The 24,553-nt window shown below is 39.1% G+C and overlaps 1 protein-coding gene across 8 annotated transcripts in view; it reads left to right on the top strand.

Moving 5' to 3' along the window:
* Positions 1 to 24,553, top strand: part of rapgef2 (Rap guanine nucleotide exchange factor 2) — a 168,975-nt gene that overhangs the window by 70,660 nt on the left and 73,762 nt on the right. For 7 of the 8 annotated variants that reach the window (XM_012956496.3, XM_012956489.3, XM_012956506.2 and 4 more), the window contains 2 exon segments: positions 1,310 to 1,366; positions 12,749 to 12,832. In XM_012956496.3, coding sequence (XP_012811950.1) covers positions 1,310 to 1,366; positions 12,749 to 12,832 — 141 coding nt within the window. 8 annotated transcript variants of the gene reach the window in all.

The following is a 24,553-nucleotide window of genomic DNA, read 5'->3' as shown; positions in this document are numbered from 1 at the left end:
CAGCTCATTAAGTGTGATTATTACTCACCCTGGATTGTAGGTTACCCGTGGGCATCTCTGCTTTCACTTATACCTGTCCCTACACTGCTAGGATTAAGCTGGCGATATGCTGAAAGATCTGCTTGTTTGGTGACTGGATCTTTCCCCGAAATGACCACGTTGAGAAAGGCAGTATCTGATTATTTGGCCCTCGGTTTTTATGGAAGTTTCATTCTTAATACAGAATGGGTTCCTAATGCTCTGTCCAGTTTGATGTGCAGTGTCTTCACCAAAGAATATGTAATTTACAAGAACCCCCCAATATCCAGAGTTCTCCTTTAAACTACTGCCAACACTGTACAACAAAGAGGCTGTATCACATTTTATTAAATATTTAAAATATTTCTAAATTACAAAAAAATGTAAAGTTTAAAACAAGTAAAAGAAACAGCAGATCATTTGTTTTAATTAACAGAATTTTTTCTTTTCATAAAATGTGATACAGGTATGGGATTCTTTATTTGGAAACCAGATATTCAAAAATGCTACTAATTACGAGAGGGCCAACTCCATTTTAATTAAATATTTCAGATTTTTAGAAATTGTTTCCATTTCATTGTAATAATCAAACAATACTGTACAAGTTTTCCAGAACTCCTTTTTTTTCTCAAAACCCCAAACCATTTCCATGGAGAACCTATAACTAAGCAGGTTACATAGTTTCTCAAAGTTGGGGATCTTCTTTAAGCAAGTTATTTGTAAGAGTCTATGCAATATATCTCTAATGGGACATTCTACTCACCCAGTCAACACAGGCCAGGCACGAGTGCTTAGGAGACCGCAGGCAGGCAGTATTGGCATGGATGCACAGGAGTTTTTGGGTGCTTTTGAGTTTATTGTAGCTGCAGCAGTCTTTATAGTTTTATAGAATGAGCATAAACCCTTGGGCCCAGAAAATGTTCAGTCTATGACAACTCCTACTATGCCTTGGCTGCCTATGTATACATGTGTGTCCATTTCTGTAGACCTGGATGTTATTGACTTGTTTTGAATTTGACACTCTTAAGAAAATTTTTAATGCACACAGAAAATTTATGCCAATAAATTCTGGAAATGCAACGTTTTCGAGTCTATTTATATTTCTCCGCTGTCGATGTGGTGTCCAACAGCAAAAGCAATTAGCCTTTTATTTCAAAAACAATTCTGTGGCAGTTTCTTTTCAGATTCCACCATACAAAATATTTTGTAACTGGGATTTACCTGTAAAGAGCCAATGTCTTGGCTGTAGAAAACTGCTAATTTGATCTTGTTCTGTCTTTCCTTTTTGCAGACTGATGTGTGAAACTGTCCGTTACGAAAGGCATGAAGCTAATGAAGTCTTGTATTAGTAAGTGTTTTTACTTCTTCTTAATTGACATTTTGATCTCTCTGTTGCATGTGATAGACTGTCAGTTTTTATGGAAGTGTCATTCTTAATACAGAATGTTTTTTTTTTTTGTTTTTTTTTAATAAACTCAGCCCACTTGTATCTTCCCACAAATGTATCTTTTTAAGACTGGTGATCTGAGCCTCAACTGCAGATGCGGCAGGGTAGGATGGATTGCCAAACACAACACATCTAGCCGTAATTAATTCTTGCCTGTAACCAACATACCACCTATCAACATTTTCTCCACTTTTGTATGTTGCAGGGTTAATCTGGATCTTTTCATTTCTATTAAGATACTAGGCTTAAGTACATATGTAAAAATAACACAGATATTGTAGTATGACTCATGACTGGTCACTATATTTAATATGGCAAAGAATAGACTGAAAGGTCATTTACCTGAAGCATATTGTTACTAATCATTATGTGCATGTTCTTCACTATCTAAATTAATACTCAATGCCTAACTCAATACTTAATGTGCCTCCTTGCTGTGGCAGAGCATGAATAGTAAGAATATTGAATGGGAATAGCAATCAGAGTGACAACACTGAAATGGTGATCTCGGTGAACAGGGAAAGTCTTGTTTTGCTGTAAAATAGAGTATTGATTTCCTTTCTTTCAGGCTTTTCTGTTTAGTGTGTGGGAAATGACAGGTGATCATTGGCCTGTAGGCATGGCTTGTGTATAAAAATAGAAGTATGCTCATGTTTCATTTTAAGGCTTCCATATAAAGGGATTGGTCCTACTTGGTCCATTCAGCAACTCTGTAGGCAGAGCTGTTTTAGGTGCCTTTACCAGAGATGACTGCCCTGCACCATGCACATAGGGAGGCACCATTGCACACTAGCTGTAGGTAGGTAGGTGGGGGGGGGACAGGGTTAGTAAATAAGACACCACCAAATATTTATTTATTATGTTATCTCACTGGCAGTTTTTTACATGTTGTTGAAGTACAACTTCCATCAACATTGATAGCCAAAGGACCATGCTTTGGACATTCCTATTGTATATAAATAACTGGGTCTGCAAAATCAATTTTGTCCACTGTGCTCGAAGGTCATAATTAGCAAGTGCACCATAATACCCTAAGGGTGCAGAATCACAGAGCTATTAGAAGCAACTACTTGTCACTGCTACAAAAATAGACAATACTGATTAATTACTGATGCTTGTCTCTATGTGTGTTTTAGCAGAGGCAATTCTCAGTATTGTCTATGGAAGGGTATTTTCTGGCATTTAGTAGCCATGACAAGTACCTGCTACTGAGTAGCTCCATGTGCCTTCACCCCTATGGGAATGTGGTGCATTGGTGGAGATTTAAAGCTTATTATTAACTGGAACAGATTATTTTATTAACTGGAACAGATAACCAATGTGTTTGGTACGAGAAGCCACCCTTGCTAGGGTGTTATTATTGTTAAAAACAAAAACTGCACAAAAGTCAAATATTTTTTTAATCCATCAAAATAAAAATGAGGCAATAATTATATGTATAACATATACATATATGTATAAACTAATTTGTATTTCACCAAAGGGGCTTCTAGCTACTAATCCATGTAAAAAGTTCATGGGTTTGACCAACAGTCAAACTAAATCCTGGATCTGGCTCATCTCTGCTGCCACAAATAACCTGTGTAGATACACTCAACAAATCGAATAAGTGGTCCAGATGCACCACCCCCAGGCATTCAGCTCAGAAAGCAGAAAACCTACAGGAATAGCAAAAGGGTCCAAAAAGTCCTCCAGGCACTCTAGGCAATCTACAGGGCCACAAAAATAGAAGTAACAATCTATATCTGTAGTAATACGTCAAATCAACTGGACTTGCTGTGTTGCCTGAAATATTTTACATTTTAGGACAATGGCACATGGGGCAGTTTTGACTATGTTGTCTCCATTGTAATTAAGAGCTTTGCTGGCAGGGGGAAAAAGCTTGACAAAGCTTGAAATCACTATTCCGCTCCCTTCACTTTTATGGCAATTGCCTGCAAGTATGTGTATGCTTCCTGGTCAGGTGATTGTTGCTCAGAAATGCTGACACATATCTTAAAGATTAATACACTATCCTGTGGTCCCATCATATTTCATTTTTGTCATTCTTGCCCCGATAAACCAGTTAAGCCATATATTTTGTAAGATGTGTATCTTTAAACCTGTGGGTTGTTGTGATTGCTGTATTTAAAACCTCCCAGGAATTAAACACCTGCTATATTATATCTGTTTTATCCTCTATTAATAACCCAGTGGCAAACTTATTGAGGGTTGAGGACACACCTCACGCTTATGGCTTGTTACAAACAGAAGAATCATCAGAAGGTATAGTTATTCATAGATTTGTGCTATAACTATAGAAGTATGTGCATTTTGTTCTTAATCTTTTCCCTCTTATGTCAAAGTGCAAAGGGCTTCCGACCCTTTTGCACAAAAGACATTTTACAGAGATGGGTGAAATAAAACCCCAAACATGGCAAATGCCCTTATTTTTAGGGTGATTCTAAATTAATTTAGCTGAGCAATCAACATGTAGAAATCACATAGAGTTTATCCAGGCTCTACGCAATATTCTTGCTGTGTATGATGAGTAGGATATTAAAATTGTTACTTATGTTTCCAATTTGTTTCACTTTCTTGATAATAGAACGGATAATTGCCCTTGGAAACATTATTATCAAACTGCACTTTTGACACGTTACAATTTATAACTCCCAACATTATTTTGGTAGACTATATTTTGAATTAAGAGGAAATATAGTTGTAATTCTTTTTAAAATTATAATTAAAATGTATCCATGAACACTGGAATTTATTTAATATGAATGAATGAAAATACTTTAGTACAATTGTGTATTTTGTGCTGTTGAGATCCTAGTTTAACCCCTTAACTTTCTTCCAGGCCCCTGGCTAGCAGAGTGCCCCTTGATTTCAATTTAACACTTGAAAAATGGGGGGAAAAATAATCATGCAGTTGAATTTCTCTGAACCACTTGTTTGCTTGCTCTATGCTGATTTGACTGTGTATGAAGGATATTAACCTTTAGTGATAGAAGGTTCACTGCTAGGCATTTACTCCATAATAGCTCTTGTGTGCATGGCATTGCTATTATTACTGAGATAATGAGCTAAATTATTCATTGACCCCATCCTCATTATTTTCAAAAAGAGCAATAGGGCAATAAAATTATGCTATTGATTGATAGATGAAAAAACCTGTAGGAATGGAGTATTTGTATCCTATGGTTATTTTCAAATCCATGTTTATTAGCAGTCAACGTAAATATTTGCAACTTTTATAATTCAAGCAAGGCCAGCAGGGTTTTAAAGGCTTTTTTGAGATGTAATGGGTTAACAGAGATTTAGAAGACTCCTGACAGGTTGGATGATTGGATAGCCTGTCTCCATATGCTATAATAAGGCTTTTCCTTGAGATAGCGTGTGATTTATAGCTGATCGAGTAATGCTGCTATGATTATGATGATTATAGGCAATAAATCTCACAAAACAGCCTCAGGACTGCACTAGGTAATCTGTGTCAGCACAAACATTTAGAGACCATGTAAAAATGGGTCTCTTTAAATCATTTGTGACAGCAGAGTTCTGATAATATGATTCCTAGGAATGACACATTTGCATTATCCAGGCCCACACTGCTGTCACAACACAACGGCTGTTTCACAAATATGCAAGCAAAAAGGCTAAACACAAAAGCACAAAACACACATCTTTATTTCTATTTTTATGACAAATTAAAAAGATACAGACACCAAATAAATTATTATTTTTGTTATTTTACTCCAAGAATTGTGATGTCACAATTTGTTCCTGAGATGGCAGTTAGTAGTCCACAAAAAAATGCTTTGTTAATTCTTCTGGGTACCTGTATTCTCTTTTACCAGTTTAATATGTATTTTAGTAAGTGGGGACTCAAAACATTAATTTAAAGTAGAATATGAAAATGCATGTGCATTAAAAGCTCAAGGAAGCCGGTAAAAGAAGCCATTACCAAAAAGACACAAACCCAAGGTCAGGGATCCCCAACCTTTTTGACCTGTGAGCCATGTTTAAATGTAAAAAGAGTTGGGGAGCAACACAAGCATTTAAATAGTTTGCCAAATAAGGGCTTTGATTGACTATTTGGTAGCCCCTATGTTGACTGCCAGCCTGCAGAAGGCTCTGTTTGGCAATACACCTGGTTTTTATACAGCTAAAACTTGACACCAAGCCCAGAATTCAAAAACAAGCAGCTCTGGGAGCAACATCCAAAGGGTTGGTGAGCAACATGTTGCTCATGAGCCACTGGTTGGGGATCACTGTCCAAGGTAAACACTCAAACGATATACCTAATTAATAATACTTGCCAGTCAACACACAGGGGTTGGTGTACAGAGCCCTTTAAATGTAGCCCAAAGAACTACAGTAAATAAGCAGGACTGCAACACTAAGCTAGGCAGCTGGATCTGAAGAATGAACCGCAACAGTATTTATTACTTTATACTATATTCAGCACTGTAGAAGCCACCTGGCATTGCCGTCACACCTGGATAGCTTGACATTATGGGCATATTGATGTTATTTATTAAACCCACTCTTAAGACTGCGGTACCTCACTGATCTCTCCAACTCTTACTTGAACAATATTTTTTTGATCTCTGTAAAGCTGCAAGGCAACATTTTTATTACCTGATACTGGGCGCAGATACATGTGGGAACTCTGTGATCCTGCCTTCATTACCAGTGAAATTAAGACAGAACCCAGGCTTTGCAGGGACTTGTAAATGCGATCCAGTGTATGTTAATAATTTGGCGTTATATAGCCTAAAGCCCTCCAAAGGCCTGTGCTCTCCACTGTACTACTCATTATCTGATAAAGCCTCTAGGAGTTCTCTTTCTGCAGAGTCTATGGACCTCAAAGAAGATTTAAACTGACCTGACACATTTTTGTAGGGACTGCAGTTTCAGGAATAATCTGTAATTTGTATTTTAATGAATCTTGGTTACTGTTGGATGCCTGCACTTTTGATGTGGTTGTTTGAACTGCATTACCCTTCTATCCTAGTATATTAATATCACCTTCAGAACCAAATAGCCTATCAAGACTCTAAAAAGTTATTCAAAGCCATGGTGGTTCCTTGAGTACTGTGGTCTTGCAGCAATTGATTACATTTTCAGGCCTCTCAGACTGATAAGCTTAAAGAGTTGAGTCCAGGATTGAGAGGTCTAACAAGTAAGTGGTGTAGGGGTCAAAGCTCTACTCCGTTACCCATTTTATTAGCCATTAATAACCCCTCTAAGACCTACAGCTGGAGTTTTAAAGTTTAAGCCATCTCCCATAGAATCCCTTTTAAACAGGTCATTAAAAAAAATCTAAAGATGATCTCAAATAGTAAACAGTCCCTTTTACTTGACAGTAACTAAACTGCATAAATCCATATTGGTTACAAAACAAACCTATGGGGGGTTTATTTAGGGTGTGATATATCAATATGCAAATTTCACAATTTGAGTTTTTTTGCACTAAAATTCAAATTATAGTTCAAAAACTAGATCCTATCAGTTCTCTGTCTGTGTTTCAAATGGGGATTGGGCGTTTCCTAAGCTTCCCAGCCAAAAGCGCTGTTGGAGGGGGAGAGCCATTCACAGCCTTGCACTCACACAAGCAAAGACAGGCTTCAGTTCCCTATCAGGTCAGCCTAGCTGCTGATTGGTTCCTATCCTACAGTGCTTGTACTGATTCCCGCCAGCTCCCCTGCACATCCTGAGAATTCAGCCCGCAGGAAGTGGAACAATAAATCCGAATACACAACATTTTTAAGCACAATCCTTCTATATCTAGAGGAGTATAATTCACTGTAACTGTAATTTTTATAGGATTTGTCTCATTTAATTTTTTTTTTTTTTTTTTTTTTAGCTTAATGAATTTCTTAATGACAAGAAAAACATGTTTTATGGAGGATCAAAACAAATACTAAAATGTCCCACTTTTACTATTCTCTGTAAATTACTAATACTGTGCAAATAAAGTGCTTCCACAAAATGGTACCAAACTTTTCTCTGGAGACAGCTGGAAGGTCAGCAGTTTCATTGCTTTGCAGGATTCTCGCTACTTAGCTGTGAATATTAGCCTGGCATTTGAATATACATGTCATGAATAAGAAATAAACTAATTGCACCTCTGCTAGGTGATTCTGACAGTTTTTTTTTTTTCATTTAAACATCTGATTTCATTTACATTTCATCTTGCAAATTCTCTTTATTCAGAGTGTGCTTCTGTTTTTTGCAGCATGTGAAGTGAAGTGAATTTTCTTGATATAGGCATTCTTCCAGCTACAATATTTATAAAGTTAGCAACTCTCTTCTTTTATGATCGAGTTTTTCTTTTCACTCTATTTCCTTTTAGTAAAACCTGCCAATACCATGGCACTGCAAGGTATCCAACACACTATTACTGGACTAGTCATTCAGAACTGTTTCTAGGGAAGAAACAAACTCATGAAGACACCCAGACGTACATAAGCAACCAGACTTTGCGGAACCTTCCAATGTTCCTGTGGCCAAATGAACTTGTTCTTTTTAGTGTTGTACCTCTTCAGCCATAGATCAAAACCAAAAAATAGAGTAGCTGATGGCTTTTATTGGCTAATTCAGTAGATCATTAAACAGGCGTTTTTGGGACTGCTTGGTTCTCTGTGTGATGTTTATGGCCACCTTAATCGGTATGGGGATTGGCCGGATCATCTTAAGAAAGGACATGTGCAGATTAATAGTTCTCTCTCCTTTTGTGACATGAAGCGCTTGAACGTACATTCCTTGTGTGGCGTGACAGCAAATTCTATACAGTATATTGCAGGCACAGCTAACTGCATTGTTTACATGAGTTACATGTCTAAGATTCAAATATTTATTTACGATGCAGATAGTTGAGTTTACAATTGTACGCTGAGCCGAAGTTCAAAGTATGGAACGCAGATTGAGGAACTTGTGTTTGTAACATAGTAACATAGTAAGTTAGGTGTGAAAAGACACACGTCCATCAAGTTCAACCTTTTATGCCTTTGTATAACCTGACTTACTGCTAGTTGATCCAGAGAAAGGCAAAAAAAAAAAAAAAAACCCATCTGAAGCCCCTTTAATTTGCCACAGAGGGTGAAAAACCTTCTTCCTAACTCCAAGGGAAGACCCCACAGAGCGACTTACTCGCCCACAATAGATTGCTGCTATCGCAGGTGAGTAACTGCTATAGAAGTTGCTGGTAGTACAAAACTGCACTGCCCTTTGTATCATTGTCTGTCAAGTTACATTGACTTCTCCATGCAGCTCTAAATTACAGGAAGGACATTTCCCATAGACTACCTTTTTAAAGGAGAAGGAAAGGCTAAGTCACTTGGGGGTGCCAAAATGTTAGGCACCCCCAAGTGACTTACATGACCTACCTTGTACCCCGGGCTGGTGCCCCCGTTAGGAGAAAACAGCACCAGCCCGGGGCACCTGTAGACACCGCTTCCTCCTTCCTTTGCGCGCTGCTGCCGAAATCCGTGGGCCGGCGCATGCGCAGTAGAGTGAAAAGCCGACTTTAATGTTTAAGTTCGGCTTTTCACTCTACTGCGCATGCGTGCGCAAGCGAGGAGGAAGCAGGTAGCGCCGGCAGCTGCCCCGGGCTGGTGCTGTTCTCTCCGTACGGGGGCACCAGCCCGGGGTACAAGGTAGGCGTTCTAAGTCACTTGGGGGTGCCTAACATTTTGGCACCCCCAAGTGACTTAACCTTTCCTTCTCCTTTAAGTATTTGCAGTATGTCAAAATGAATGATTTCCCTGTAATAATGTACTTGATCCCAACTAAAATACCCTGAATCTTTATTGGTGACAAAACAATCTATGAGGTTAATTTAATATTTAAATGTTTTTTAATTAGACATAGGTGATCAAAATTGGGAAAAAGCCCTTATCTGGAAAACCCCATTTCCTATACTGATACAACTTAACAATTCCATTAACTAAGCATGCATATCTTCTACATAGTCGTGTGCCAGAGCAAATATGGATGTTGTCCCATATACAACTGCAATATGTATATTTGGGATACACCAAACCCAGTTTTTTTTTTAATGAATTTGTTCCCCCCTCCTTGAATGCTCAAGTACCAGTGCAGATATACACTTACAGATGGGAAAAGTGGCTATTGGTAGCTGTATTGTATTGACTGTAGCACAGTCAATACATGGTGGATTGCCAGCCTGCAGATAAGTGCAGGCTGACAATCCGCCCATACGCTAAATAATAATTCTAAAATAATTTTTAAGCATATGGGTTGATTGTCGGCCTGCGCTTATCCTTAGGCTGATAATCTGGCTTGTGTGACATTACACTTATATACAAGTCCTTAATCTTAACCTTAATCATTTAGCCTTACAACCAAAAAAAAAAATTGCATTTGCCATGTAGTAGATTTTACTTTAATTAGCTCCTCTCCCCCCCCCCTTTTTTTCCCCTTTCAACATTTGCCCTTCTACTGAATTTGAGTTTGTAAGTTATACATTTTTTAAATAAGCCTATGTAGCTCTGTGGGTTATATCAATGCATTGTAACAAAGCCACTGAGATGGAAAATGAAATGTCCATCAAATTTAGCCATTTGCTCCTATACTTATTATGTTGTTGTTAATTGATTCTATTCCTTTTTGTTTTAATGCACCAAGGAAAAGATCCCATGCGCCTCCACCCCCATCACAAAAAAAAAAAATAAAAAATCAGATGAGGTCATAGGGATAAAAAAAGCATATAGCTTTTCATTGAAGTTGGTCATGTTGCAATTTTTTCCTTTTATAGATTGTAATTTATTGTAGGCAACGCATTTCTAATCCTTGTATATTGGACGCCCCTTGCAGAGGGTATTTGCCCAGGCTTCTAGCCTTACAGGGGGTGGCTGGGCACTGGGCAAGAAAATGTCCTTGGGAAATGGAAAATACAGTAACCCCTTTATAGTTTTATTAAAAGCATTATGTATGTCCAGCTGACATGCCTACAGCTGTTTGGGTTCTAAATTTCCCAATTTTAGCTTCATAAATACTAAAAACTGGAAGTAATGCCCCAGTGCTATTTTATTCTTAAGTTGGTTGCCCAGACTTTCTGCAGTCTCTAGGCCATTTTTTTTTTTCAATTCCAGTCCATCATTTTCTAAATTAATTCCTTAGATATTTTACAGATGCACACATCTGGTTTGTGCATAGCATTGGTTACGGATGCTGAAGTGTGAGCATATGGGACGGACCTCTTCATTCTCCTTGTGAGTCCAAATGGCGCTGTGAAAGTCATCCAACAGAATACTTAATAATGCAAGGGTTTCTGCAAAAGGGTTGCTCTTTTCTGCTTTCACACTCTCCCCAAAGGTATATTATACCTTGTATCAAGCTGGCAGTTGGCAGCATGTCACTGGCCCCTTGCCAGCCCTGCACTGCAGTAAATCAGGAGTGCTTGTTTACAGATCGAGGGAAGATGTGTTCAACAATAGGCTCTTAGCTCTGGCACCCAGTAACAGCAAGGAATTGTACTCTGCTAGGCTTCCTAGAAATATTAGGTCTGCTTTTAATTTCTCTACTTTAAATGTTATAATTGCATTAAAATGAATTAACTAATATTTGTGCACAGCTTCTAAAACTCCAAAAAACTTGCGGCCAAGATGATCTGATGGTAGACTGCTGTAACAGATTTAGAAAAGAAAGTATAATTATAAACATTTTATTCTTAGGGTTGTGCATTTTAGACATAGGAATAGCAAAAGAAAATCTGAAAGTTTGTGAAGAGAATTTCTTTCATTGCCTTTCTGCAAATAAACGATGATAGGTTGCTTTGGTGCCTTAAGATGACCTTAGGCAGTTCTTAGCTATTGGCTGCCTGCTCTCCTGTCTCTGTCCAGTTTTTTTAACCATGATCTAATTGATGCAGGAGTGAGTAATGGCTATTGGTCAATACTTCTATTTGGTACTTTTATGATGGGATGATTATGAGCAAAAGGATTGGGTTTTATACAAAATGATTCACAGCCTACATCCTTTACCTGGGCCTAAGGATTTAAAAGCAGGTGCCCATTTATAACTCTGTCCTTGGGAAATGAACCACTACCTGTAGTTGATCCTGTTTCCTATTGATTTTTGCCATAAAATTCCCAATATCTTTTTGTACTGAAGATTATATACAGCTGTTGCTTTTTGCTACATGTGTGCAATATTCTTACAGTTTTGGTGTTGGAACCTTCAAATCTAAACCAGTTCTGGAATGCCTGACACCTTCAGAAAGTGGCAAACTGAGCCATATTGGGCTGACATGGGGTGTACACGTTTCTGAAGTTACAGACAGTATCATTAAAAAAAAAAAATGTGATTGTGGCAAAGGTTCCTAAACTGAGAATATGACTACAGGTATGGAATCCCTTATCTGGAAATCCATTATTCAGAAGGTTCTGAATTACGGAAATGCCATCTTCCATAGACTGCATTATAACAAAAATGATTCTAATTTTTAAAAAGTATTTCTTTTTTCTCTGTAATAATAAAACAGTATCTTGTACTTGATCCCAACTAAGAAATAATTAATCCTTATTGGAGGCAAACAATCCTATTGAGTTTATTTAATATTTAAATTATTTTTAGCAGACTTAAGTTATGGAGATCCAAATTACGGAAAGATCCCTTATCTGGAAAACCCCACGTCCTGAGCATTCTGAAAAAAAGTCCCGTACCTGTACTTGAAGCTTCAAGATCTGCACAGATTCAAGCTTTTGTCTCTCTGTGTGTTAATGAGTGATATATTCCTTCTATAATTATTGCCAGTTATCTTTTGTCATATTTAGTTATGTATTGCATTTTACAGTTTATTGACCCCACATGTCACCTATTTTGCTCTTCAATAAAAACATTTGCAGTTAAAATCACTTTTTTTCAAGAAATGGTTACTGTTTTCATTCCTTGCCTTTTGCAAAGTAAACATACAGTGTGCATCAGTCTCAATTTTATATGGTTTAAGGTTTAGCAAACCACTTTTGCTAGGAAAATAAATGCCTGCTGAATCTGATTATTTTGTGAGTTTTCATTTTAATGCTATATATAGTATTGTTTATTGTCAAGTAGCATAGGTCTGATGAGTGTTCATTGGATTCCCAAGAAGTAAGCTAAATGTCCACTTGACAGTGTGCTGATTTCTTGTGAATCTCCTGCTCTGGATATCTCTCACTTTCCTGTGCTCCAGCTGGGTGTCTGTATCTGTATACTGAGAGTGCTGTAAGGCAAATTTTTGATCCACCATGCTGTGCTTTTTATTTATTTTATGGTTTTTTTTCTATATTACAGCCCTGACGACATTGGTACCTGTTGGTATATCCTTTTGTCTGGTTCTGTGTTCATCAAAGAGTCCATGTTTCTTCCAAGGAGCAGGTATGTAAATGAATTATATTCTAAAGAAACAATTCTTTCTGTATATAGAAGAACAGTATTTAACACAGCAAGCAAACCAAGTGATATTTATTTGAATGCACATATTAACAAAAAAAAATACATGCCCACAAAAGTGCACCATAAGGAATAGATATGGAAAAAGAACATTGCAGAAAACTAGTTTGTAGGAAAAAATCATCTGGAGACGGTCTAATGAATTTTCCCCCATGGATTTATATAACTATGATGAATAAGAGGATAAAAGGCTATGCAGATGTGAGTGCGCAACCAAACCCCAAGCTTTTAGTAAATAGAAAAAACTAATGCCAAGTCACAGCAGAATGGTGTTGCAGAGGGCACAATTTATGAGGGCAACAGTTTGAGTCATTTATTTCTATATTGCAATGAGGGGCAGCAAATAAAAGGATGATGAATGTTTGCCATTAAGTCTGCCAACGGCAAGATTTGTGGGATCGACCATAACTTCTATAGAGGCTGCTGAAAACTGATCCACAAAATGATCTATATCTTTGCTTAAGATGTTTATCATAGATTAGAATGCATGCCTACTGCAGCCACTCAACAAGGCAGGCAAGCTCCAGGATGTTATGGGTAGATGAAAAAAAAGTGGCATAGGTGAACCTATGATAATCAACCCAAGTAAGTGAATCGCAGATGGGGACACACACTTTTCAGAATGGCAGAACAGCAGTACTTTGCATTAGGTTTATTTGGTAAAAACCTAAAAAATGTTACCACAAAGGGAAGTATGGGTTGTCAAGGGATAAATGAGTAATGTAGAGATGTCAGGGGATCATGTACAGAAGAGGTTGATGGAGAAGCCCTGGAATGATGTTTGTAGAATGTTGACTGATGTGTCAGTATCTTTAAAAAGAAGGACAACTTGTGCGTGAGGGGAACTCAGAATAGAAGGGTCTACATTGTGGTGATTGGTGGGTTATCAGATCTCCCTGAAATGCTCATGGCATGGCATGTAAAGGTCAGAATGGTTTCATATTACTGTTCTGATTGCTAATGGGTTAAAGGACTAACTGTATCCAATTCCAACAAGAATGTGTAACACCATGAGTGTTATTTAGACTGAATTAGATAAGACTGACTGTTGGACCTTAAGGCCCTGTGCTATAGAAGTGACATACATTTTTATATTGTGGCTGCGTTTACACATGTTATTTATCATTCACATCAGTACCTGTCTCACCAGAACTTACACTCTAAGGTCACTATCACATTCACACACAGTAAGGTCAATATACCTTCTATTCTATTTGGAGTGTATATAGTGAAGTGCTACCTGCTGGACTACCAAGATATACAATGTAGTTAGCTCTAGTTAGAAGCTAGCTTCATCAGTGCCTGTTTTGGATGCTGGTAGCTGGGAGGGAACATAAGCCCCAGGGGTTCCACACAGAGTAGATTTTGGCGTGGAAATGCATACTTACGTGTTTCTGCCCCGAAATCTGAGAAAAATACTGCACAATGATCTGGGCCACAAAGCGGAGGGCAAAACTGACTGTTTTGAGAAATTATTTCCAAGTCTCATGGAGGATTTTACATGTCACATTGGTGGTGGTGTTTTTGAAGCTTGTTTAAAGGCTTCTGTGCCCTTTATTCCATGAGCAGCTATAGAGCAATTGTTTTTCCGCACACTTTTCTAAAAGGGGGCAGAGAAGACAGTAATGAAGAATGGCCCGCTACAAATCTCCCTTATTGCGGGTGACTAAACTCCCCGATATGACATCCCACCAGCGAAAATGTAAATCGCTGGTGGGATGGCATACGCGAATTCCTATTGTTAGTACCTGCATATCTGACAATTCAGCTGTGAACGTTATTTGTAAACACATAATTGTAACGTGTATGGCTACCTTAAGTGGTAAGCTCCTTCAGTGCGCATACGTTTTGACTGTATCGTGTTTGAACTACAACTTCCAGAATTTAACCAAAAGCTAAAGGCTGAGTTAAAGGCTCTTTACACAGCACTAGGGGTCTGAGGGCATTTTTGCAGACAGCACGTTTTTGTTTTTTTTTTTTTTTCCTTCTTCACCTTAACCATCTTTGTGCCACTATGCAGTTTTCTTAGGATGTGCAGTGGGCCATACAGTTACTTTACCAGACAGCTTTGCTGTTATTTTGGTGACTGCATTGCAGCTATGTAGAAAATATAATATACATTATTTTTTACAAATGCCGTCTTATTGGTGGCAGTTGTATTTTAGCTTATTGCTCTACTATTGGGTGTACTGTCTGTCTTCTTCTAACTAAATCTACATACAGCTGCTGCTGCTGCCTGGTGCATGACATTCTAGCAGCGGCACTTTGCCAGAGGACATATTGTCATCCTTTCATTGGCTGCAGTAATAGTTGGAGAGTTTAGGAAGTTTGACCTTGGGACAAGTGATAGAACCTTGGTGTAAATAGTCTTCTCTGTTCTTGAAGGGCTGCCATTGGCAAATGTGAATTGATAATGAACAGCTGTCAGGCAGCAGTTGAGCTCATGAATCTGGTATGCGGTAGCTGTGTACATACAACATGTGCATCACATATCCGTAGTCTGATGTGTCTGGACTGCTGCAGCAGGAAATGAGGTGCCTAATGGAATTTTGGCTGCCATTCTCTGCTTGGCCTTGCCAGAATCGTTAGTGAAAGACACTGATTTGCAAGTGGAGAGAACAGATAAAGGTATTGTCTTCTAATCCAGTTGGAAAGTGTCTTTAAACATTTATAGTACACACATAGTGCCCTTACACATCTTCTTCCTAGTAGCTCTAAAGGTCCCCATACACGGGCCGACTATAGCTGCCGATATCGGTCTCTTGGACCGATTTGGCAGCTAATCGGCCCGTGTATGGGCAGAGCAGAGCAGCCTGGCCGACCAATATCTGGCCTGAAATTGGCCAGATCTCGATTGGCCAGGTTAGAAAATCCAGTCGGATCGGGGACCGCATCGGCTCGTTGATGTGGTCCCCGAACCGACTGCCCCAGGGCCAAACGATCGGATTATTTTTTTTTTACGTTTCCTGCTACCCGATATCGCCCACCCGTAGGTGGGGATATCGGGTGAAGATCCGCTCGCTTGGCGACATCGCCAAGCGAGCGGATCTTATAGTGTATGGGCACCTTTACTGAACTGCTCAGTTGTTCTTCAAGGAGTCATATTCAACTCCTTAGGGCTCTGGCACACGGGGAGATTAGTCGCCCGCGACAAATCTCCCTGTTCGCGGGCGACTAATCTCCCCGAGTTGCCTTCACCTGCCATCCCACTGGCGACAATGTAAGTCGCCGGTGGGATGGCACACGCGGCGGCGCGATTTCGGGAAATCGCCGAAAAAGCCTCGCGAGGCCGTGTGCAAGAGCCCTTACAAGATTTGGTTGGGAGATTTTGTTGCCTGTGGTTGCACAGATTTAACCACAGGCGTCAAATCTTACCGAGTGCCAGCAACCTAAGGGTGAAGACACATGGGGCTACTAGTAGCAGCTACTTGTAGTGGCTACTAAAAGAGACAATGCTAATCATTTGCTGATAATTGTCTCTATGTGTGTTTTAAGTAGAGGCAAGTTCTCAGTATTGTCTATGGCAGGGTATTTTCTGGAGTTTAGTAGCTATTTAAAAGTAGCTTATACTAGTAGCTCTGTGTGTCTGTCTTCACCCTAAATTTGGGTGTGTATGCTGTGAGTTGTGCAGAGCAATGAAGACACACAGATTGCACTAGAACAGCCAAATGTATTGCCTGTATGTGTAGGACTGAGGTGTCTGCATTTGCGTGTACAGCGTGCCACACCGGAACAGGAAATGATAGCTCTGTACCTAGGGCAAAAGAAAGGAATTTAACATGCCCTGATTTCTAGGTATGTAACCTGCTGTTTAAAGTTAATGTTACAACTGGTGGTTTGTCCCGCTTAACAGTGATACCAAGAATTGTCTGACTGCTTCTAGTTATAAGTGTGAGATAGTTGTGTGTTTGGTATCGCCTGTGTGCCATAATTGTGGCCAGTTCACATTGGTTATTGTTATAAACAGTCACATCAGTTCTCTGTGTTTTATTATCATGCCTTTTGCAACAACCAAACAGAATTTTTTAGCATCTGCTGAAAGGGTAATAACTAAATCCAAAGTAAGAACTTTATTTTAAGTGACTGACCTGAGAACTTCTCCACCAAATTAACATAAATCCATTGGATTGATCTGATTTTAAATTGTTGTATGTGTTTCCTCTTTAATCTGCTGTTTATCTATTAGCTATTCTTTGTTTGCAATAGAGTTTGCTCTGTGCAGTGTGATTGTCTTGTCATTGTTTTTGTTAAATCAGTAATCATGAATATCTAAAACCTGATTAATGGTGGCCATACACGATACAGTTATGATCTTTCCCAAGACCATTGGTTGCAGGAAAGTTTGTTTGGCCGCTCTACTAATGTTAAGAGCTTAATTGTCACATATACAGATAAAAACAAAGGAATTATTTGCCCCTATCTGAATACTCCGTATTAATTTTACAATGTTCCAGCACCTTAAAGAGATAATGACATCAGAAATTAAACTTTTTTTAAATATGTCATAACATTTTCTTTGCATGAGCTTTATAATTTTGCCTTAAACGTATTTGACCAATGCTTATACATTACCTATTTGATCCCCAAAGTTACTCTGTGAGGTGGCTGCCATATTTGTGCAGCAGTAGTCCATTACAATTAGAAGCTATAACTGACGGGTTGAGTAGGGACAGTCAGGTTGGCAAAACAGTCAGGTTTAGGAAGTTTATGTAACAATTACTCACAAAAGCAGCCCTATTAGTGAAAAATGATCAACACAACCTATAGGTAACTTTTTACACACATTAATATTTTGAAAAGTAGTTTTTTGTTCATGTCCGTATCACTTTAAAGGCATCTGATCAAAATTTTCAGTAGTGCCTGATCGCTGAAGGAACTGATATCCAAGGCTTTTACCAATATAGGTTGCCAGGTCTCGCACCATACACTTCCAAATTATCATACAAAATGTTGGCGGATGTATGGCCACCATAATAGTCACATTGGTGGGTGATATATGTGGCAACACACAGAGATCCTCTGCCTCAAGGGTCCCCAACCTTTCTTACTTGTGAGCCACAGTCAAATGTAAAAAATAAACCATTGGGGTACCACGTAAGGGCTGTGATTGGCTGGTGCATTTGGGCACGCCCACCTTAAATTGTTCTGTTTGTTGGGTTTACAGTTTGAAAGACTGTAACTACTGGAAGTTAAGAGGAGTTGCAGTTCCTCTGCACTTTCTCTTGTGCTGACCCCAATAATACCGCCAGTGACATGGTGCATTGGAAAATTAAATGTTTAGATATGGCAAATTGTTTGTGCATATATGCACAGCTTTAGTGGAGCCCTTTGGTAAAGTTATCTGGTGATGTGGCTGTTACGTGGCAATGCCAACCCATGCATTTGCATTTGTGGGAAGACTCTGGCTCCAGTATTTCGTAGGAGATGTCAAAACCAAACAGAGGCAATGAACTTTTGCTGCAGACCCGTCACTGTTACAACATAATTGTTTATACCAACACAACTGGTTTTGTAGTGTTACTGTGCCTTTACTAATGAGGTAGGGAAAAGTAAGATGTCTTTTTTAAGCTTTTTAGAGTGTGTGACAGCTTCTGATTGAAGTTCAAAGGGATGAGCTCTATAGAATAGAAGTGACCCTAGCAGTTCATTAAAATATGATGAATCCCATGCTGGACTCTGTGGGAGCCAAGTAATGTTATGTGGAAATCATAACAATGTGCAACAAAGAAAACACAAAACACAAGAACAGCGATTTCTATTCTTGCCAGTGTTACATTAACAAAGTACTTCCAGCAGAATTTTAGTAGGTAACAGTGGGCAGCACCATATTTCCCTGCAAACAGGAGTTCCATGTATTTGTTATTATTATTATGCATTTCTAAGGCTGATGCCAGATGGGGCTGAATCTCGGCTGCGTAAAAAAAAAAACACCAATTAAAAATTGGCCCCTACGGTGCTACCAGCCTTACCCACAGCCATTGTGTCAGCCTGAATGCTGGCACATAGAGCAAATTTTGGCCCTGTGACATTAGCCTAAATGTTTTGTGACAGACAGGGCCATTTTCAGAACATGTATTTGCACTGGGTCCCCAGCTCTGGAGGGGACTCTTGTGGGCAAAAAGTGGATAAAGTAAGGAGATATTGTGTAACATTTTGTTAGTTATGTACAGTATATACTTTTGGGATGCTTACAAAAGTAAAGACTGCCTTTTATAGAAATGTGCTGTAGTCTACACTGGTTTATCTGCAGTCATACACCATTTTATTTTATTGGTAATTAGTGACTGGACAAATTATTTGATTTATATTTGTTTTTTTTAAAAGGATAAGCTAGCAAGCCTAAGCATTGTGCTATAAGTATAAGATACTGGAAATAAGATCTAATTAAAATAATATATTAACACACTGTGTGGAAAATAATTTCTTTTGAAGTTATGAGCATCCATTAAATACTGAAGAAGGTTCTTATGCCCAGAAATGACCAGTCTGCCATTGTCCTTAAAGTGTATGGTACCTCTATTGCAGGGGTCCCCAACCTTTTTAGCACCACGGGCCGGTAGGAGGCAAAAAAAAAAATTTCCACGGACCGGAGGCAGAGGGGAAGCAGAGGGGAAGCAGAGGGGAAGCAGAGGGGAAGCAGAGGGGAAGCAGAGGGGAAGCAGAGGGGAGGCAGAGGGGAGGCAGAGGGGAGGCAGAGGGGAGGCAGAGGGGAGGCAGAGGGGAGGCAGAGGGGAGGCAGAGGAGAGGGGAGGGGGGCGTAATACATGCGACGCGCTGGGGGGGCGGGTGCGTTGCGGCCCACTGCGGTTGGGGGTTGGGGACCCCTGCTCTATTGGACATTTGGTTACCGTGCAATTTATTTGCATATCTTACTTCCAGCTTCTGTATCCTAGAGCAGACATCAATGCCAGTGCAGCAAAAAAATGATCAAGACATTCAGACTGATCAAATGGAACATAGTGTTTGTAGAATAGTGTTTGGTCTTTCTCAGGTGTGGCCATGGCTAGGAGCCCTTGATTGTTGGCCAGTGTACGGTCACCTTTTTTGTGGAAATTCTGAGTTGCCAATATACCCTGCATTTGATGTAATGGAGGCTTGTCTCTAAACTTTCCAACACCATACCCAGTTTCCATATTGCTTCCTTTTTCTGTGGAATAAAAAGGAGCAGATGCCATTAGGTCATGGCCTGTGGCTAATGTCATATCCTAGGTATGCCTTTTCCCCACAATGTTTCTAAATGTAATAGACATGGGAAATCCCATAATTTGCGCCATTTTGTCCTCTGGAAATACCAGCAGATGCTTCCACACATTAACCTGTTTGTCAGACCCCAGCCATCCTTACCTATCATTGAGGCTACAGTCATGATATTACTGAGAACCACATGCAATAAAATTTATGCAGAAAATCCAAATCCATTTTTCTTCGCAGCAATTTTGTTTTTTTTTTTTTGCATCGGACAATTTTTTTTCTGGGACCTTTAATACTAAAATGTATTATTTAAAGATAGGTTACAGCATGAGTGGTCTGTTGATGTACTTCCCGTCTGAGGGGCAAAACCACAAAGCTTGCTAGAGCTCTGACTAAGTCCAACAAATAGCTTTGGCTGACACATGTATTATAACTGTATTCCAACGTCTCCAGATCATTATGCAGGGTTTGCTGTGTGGGGCAGTGTAATTACATTTGACACTTTAGCTGCAATGTAACACTCTCAGCAACACCTTCCCTGCCACAGGTGTCTGGAGCAGCAGATTTTATTGTTTCGCCATTGAGCACAGTGTTAAAGTCGCTTTTCCCATTATTCCCGTGATGTGAAAGCTCTCGGTGTGGGGGCGGGGAGCACAGAGATCCTTTTAACACTAGGCTGCTGATGATGAACAAGTTTACATTCCAGGGCTGAGGAGTGACATTCCAGAGTGAGCTGACGTGCAAAAGAGGAATGTGAAATAGGAGGCCCTAAACAAGGGAGTATTAGTGACAGCAGATCCAGAAGTTTCAGCTTCTGTGCTACACCACTCTCCTTGTTCATGGGAACACGGGACAAGCCAGAAAGTCTCAGAGCGAGTGCTAGCTCCAGGCCAGCTGCTGGGAGCCGGACCCTACTCACCGTGGGAATATCTGTATGCAGTTTGGGGAAACAAGGGAGGTTGTATTATCCATTTAACACTGCAGAATAGATGCCTAGGGAACAAGCCCTGAGCATTCGCGTGTTCCTGGATACTTCCTCTTTGGCAGCACGCTGGCATGCACATTGAGAGCCTTGCACTGGGATCCAGTTCACACTATACCTTTCATTTTGGGTTAAAAACAGAAACACTCCAAAACAGAAAGACCTTTTTGGCTTTATTTTGTTATTGAACCATTTGGGATTGCCGGAATACCCTGGGAATATACTTTGGTCTTTCATTATAGTACAAGAAATGGAAGATAAGATTTCTGTCATATTTCAAGGTTAGTATTTTTCTATTGTGATAAAAAGAGTCTTCTTGTTTGGGTTTTATAGCCGATAGCTGTTCAACATTGCACAGTTACACACTTCATCTCATTATGTAACAGGGCTCCTGCAGAACATAGGACAGCCTGATTCTGGGAGCTTCTTCTAGATATTACCGGTATATAAAAAGTGGGATATGACTTAAACTTACTTAAACTTGTGATTTTTTTTTTAATATATGTATGTTCACATTCTTGTTTTCTAAAACTGTTGCTGTTAATTGTACCTTGGAGAAGTTTGATAAACAAGTAAATATAATTTTTAAAACTTCCTTTCCTTGGTCACATACCACAAATCCAGTAGGTTAATGCACTTCACTCGTTAAACTGTGGAAACTACTACTACATTTATAGTCATTCTTGGGAATAAAAACAACTATAGAACTAGTTATCGATTTTAGCGCAGATTTTCTCTTTTTTAAAGCAGAATAGCTCAAGGCTGTAAATACCTCTGCCACGTATGTAGGGAGCCAGTCCCATTGAAGATTCTATATGAATGTTTGCAGGAAAGCCGTGATGATCCTGTGCCAGTGGCTTGCCAGTCACGTTGGATTCTAATTAGAGGCTCTGTTAAAGCCTTCTGCTAGTCAGAATGGAGCATGCTGGAAATGGGTGCTTGCCAGCTCAAGCAGTATCTTCCAGCCCCTGTACAGAGGAGGCAGCCAATGATTCACACATAGGAGCGACTGCTGCCTCTTTGAAGGAAAATTATTCCATCACAAAAATGTAGTTAAGGGAGCAGTTAATTTTTGCTTTAATTTTGGCATTGGTTTGTCTAAAGAACCAAAAAAAAAAATTACTTTATGAGCAGTTTTTCTGTATTACCCAAATTAGCAGAGAGCTGCCATTATACCAATGTTTACCCTGCATTTCCCTGGCACTTTGCAGTATTTCTGTTTCTGCCATAATTATACGATAACCTTATAGTCACTTTCATAAGTCACTTTTCCCCAGAGTGGATTCTACCATTGCCTTTCACTATAATGGTAATTTCCTCTGTATGTTAATAAGGTACCAATGTTCCATTTACCCAACAAACTTTCCTGGCAATCGATGAGACTTTTACAAACAATAGGCGTTGCTGTTGCTCCTGCAGGGTTGGAAATAGGCATACAATAGAGTTATAGTCTAACACTCCGATTTGGAGGGGGTTCCAGACACCTGTAATCCAGCTGTGCTTTAAAATTCTAAAGTATTTCATTCTTAAAGGTGCAGCTGCTTCAAGCAGTAACATGGCATGATTATTACCATCATTTATTGTGAGCTGAAATGGTTAAGCAAATGGATTCTGCTCCCTTTTTGTAGCTAAGCAACCTCCTAGCAATGAGTTGATGGCGTGTAGAATGGCTGTATGTTTGCTATCTTTTCTTCAACAGGGACCACACCGTTCCCCTATTTCATTAAAGCAGCTGTTTATGTAGCCTGTGGAATAGGGTTTCTGGTACTTCACTTAATGAAATTGCCTAAATGATTTTCTTCTCCTATATGTCAACAAATACATTTCCTCAGCTGATACTTGACCTTATACGTCAAAAATACTCAAGGCAGTAATACATAAATTCTACCCCGATTGATTGCAATAAGTAGCTGCTGGTTTTTATTCTATCCCCACTTGTTTTCTGCCTTATTTATACCTTGCTGAACATAGATGTTTTTGTATTTTATTGTCATTCCACTAATTGGCAGACTTGTAGTTCTACCACTATTGGAGGATGCTGGAAAATGTAGTTTAGATATGTGCTCCTTTGTGCAGAGAATGGAAATATTTGCTAAATTAATATCAGTAATATTTACACAGCCTGTAAAATAATTATCTTTCTCACAAATGTACAATGACAATACTAATTTAATGCAGAGTATTGGGGCATTGTTTATAAAGCACAGTAGTTTTCCTATTCATGCGCTTTAAGCGTATGTCAACAGTACTGCAATAAACTGTACCCAGTCCCTGTGAAGGGACTTTGTGGCATAGAAATGGCAGATCATAACACTCCAGTGGACTCTGGGCAAAGGATCTGAGAGATACCCAGCTAGGGCTGGGTGTGTTCATTTAATGCAGACTTGAGTACACAGTTGAGAAATGAATAGGATTTGTCACTGCTGGATATTTACTTACTGATTACAGGCTAATTAGCTTTCTAACTGGTTGATCTGTTTTTAGATGATTTGGGGAACAGCTTGGTGCACTGATTGATGTTTTCTTTGTTTTACTAAATCACAAGAAATACACTGACTTTTAACATGGTGTGAATTAGGTCTCTGTAACAGAGATGGTAATGTCCTTCTAATTTTCTGTTAGTGTATTGGGCCCCTTCCATCTCGAGGTTTTTCAACTACAGTGCAAGTCAGTGGATGAGAGTACCATCCCAGGAGTCAGCCATTTTCACTTTTTTCTTACACATACTGGGCCAGAGACACTGTTGTGCTAGATAGATTGTAAGCTCTTTTGGGCAGGGCTCTCGTTACCTCTTGTATCGGTTATTGATTGCTTTATATGTTACTCTGTATGTCCAATGTATGAAACCCACTTATTGTACAGCGCTGCGGAATATGTTGTGGCTTTATAAATAAATGTTAATAATAATAATAATAATCCCTATTTCTATGGGCTTTGGTTACTCTGGTTAGGGTTGAATGCGATAGATAACAGTGGAACAGCAGGAGAATGCATGTATACCTAGAGATTATATATATGTATAGACAAAGGCTGGTGTAACAGCCGAAACATTAGTTCACCTTTTTGGCATTAAAGATTTTTTTCTTATTTTCATAAGACCTGAGCGTGCGGCTTCTGATTTTTATATATACATATGTATATACATACATACATACATACATACATACATACATACATACATACTCCATGAAATTATGCCACCGTTGAAAAAATTATGAAGCCAGGGGAGGGTGTAGAAAAACAAATGTGCAAACTTTAGATGTATGATCATCTTAAAAGTAAAACTAAGTAAAATACTTTCATGTATTTGAGTAGTCCTATACTACAAGGCTGTCCATATTTTCAGTGTAATGGGAAGTAGATAATATAAATCATGGACATAGGCTATTTTTATTAAAGGAATGTGTCATGCAAACAATTGAATGCAGCCCCTGGGGAGGTTTGGGGCCACTAAAATGTCCCGGTGCCCTGTA

The sequence above is a fragment of the Xenopus tropicalis genome, chromosome 1 (assembly GCF_000004195.4).
Source record: "Xenopus tropicalis strain Nigerian chromosome 1, UCB_Xtro_10.0, whole genome shotgun sequence".
In the NCBI taxonomy this organism is placed as follows: Eukaryota; Metazoa; Chordata; class Amphibia; order Anura; family Pipidae; genus Xenopus; species Xenopus tropicalis.
Note: the sequence above shows the minus strand (reverse complement) of the source record. Positions and strands in the feature narration are given on the sequence as shown.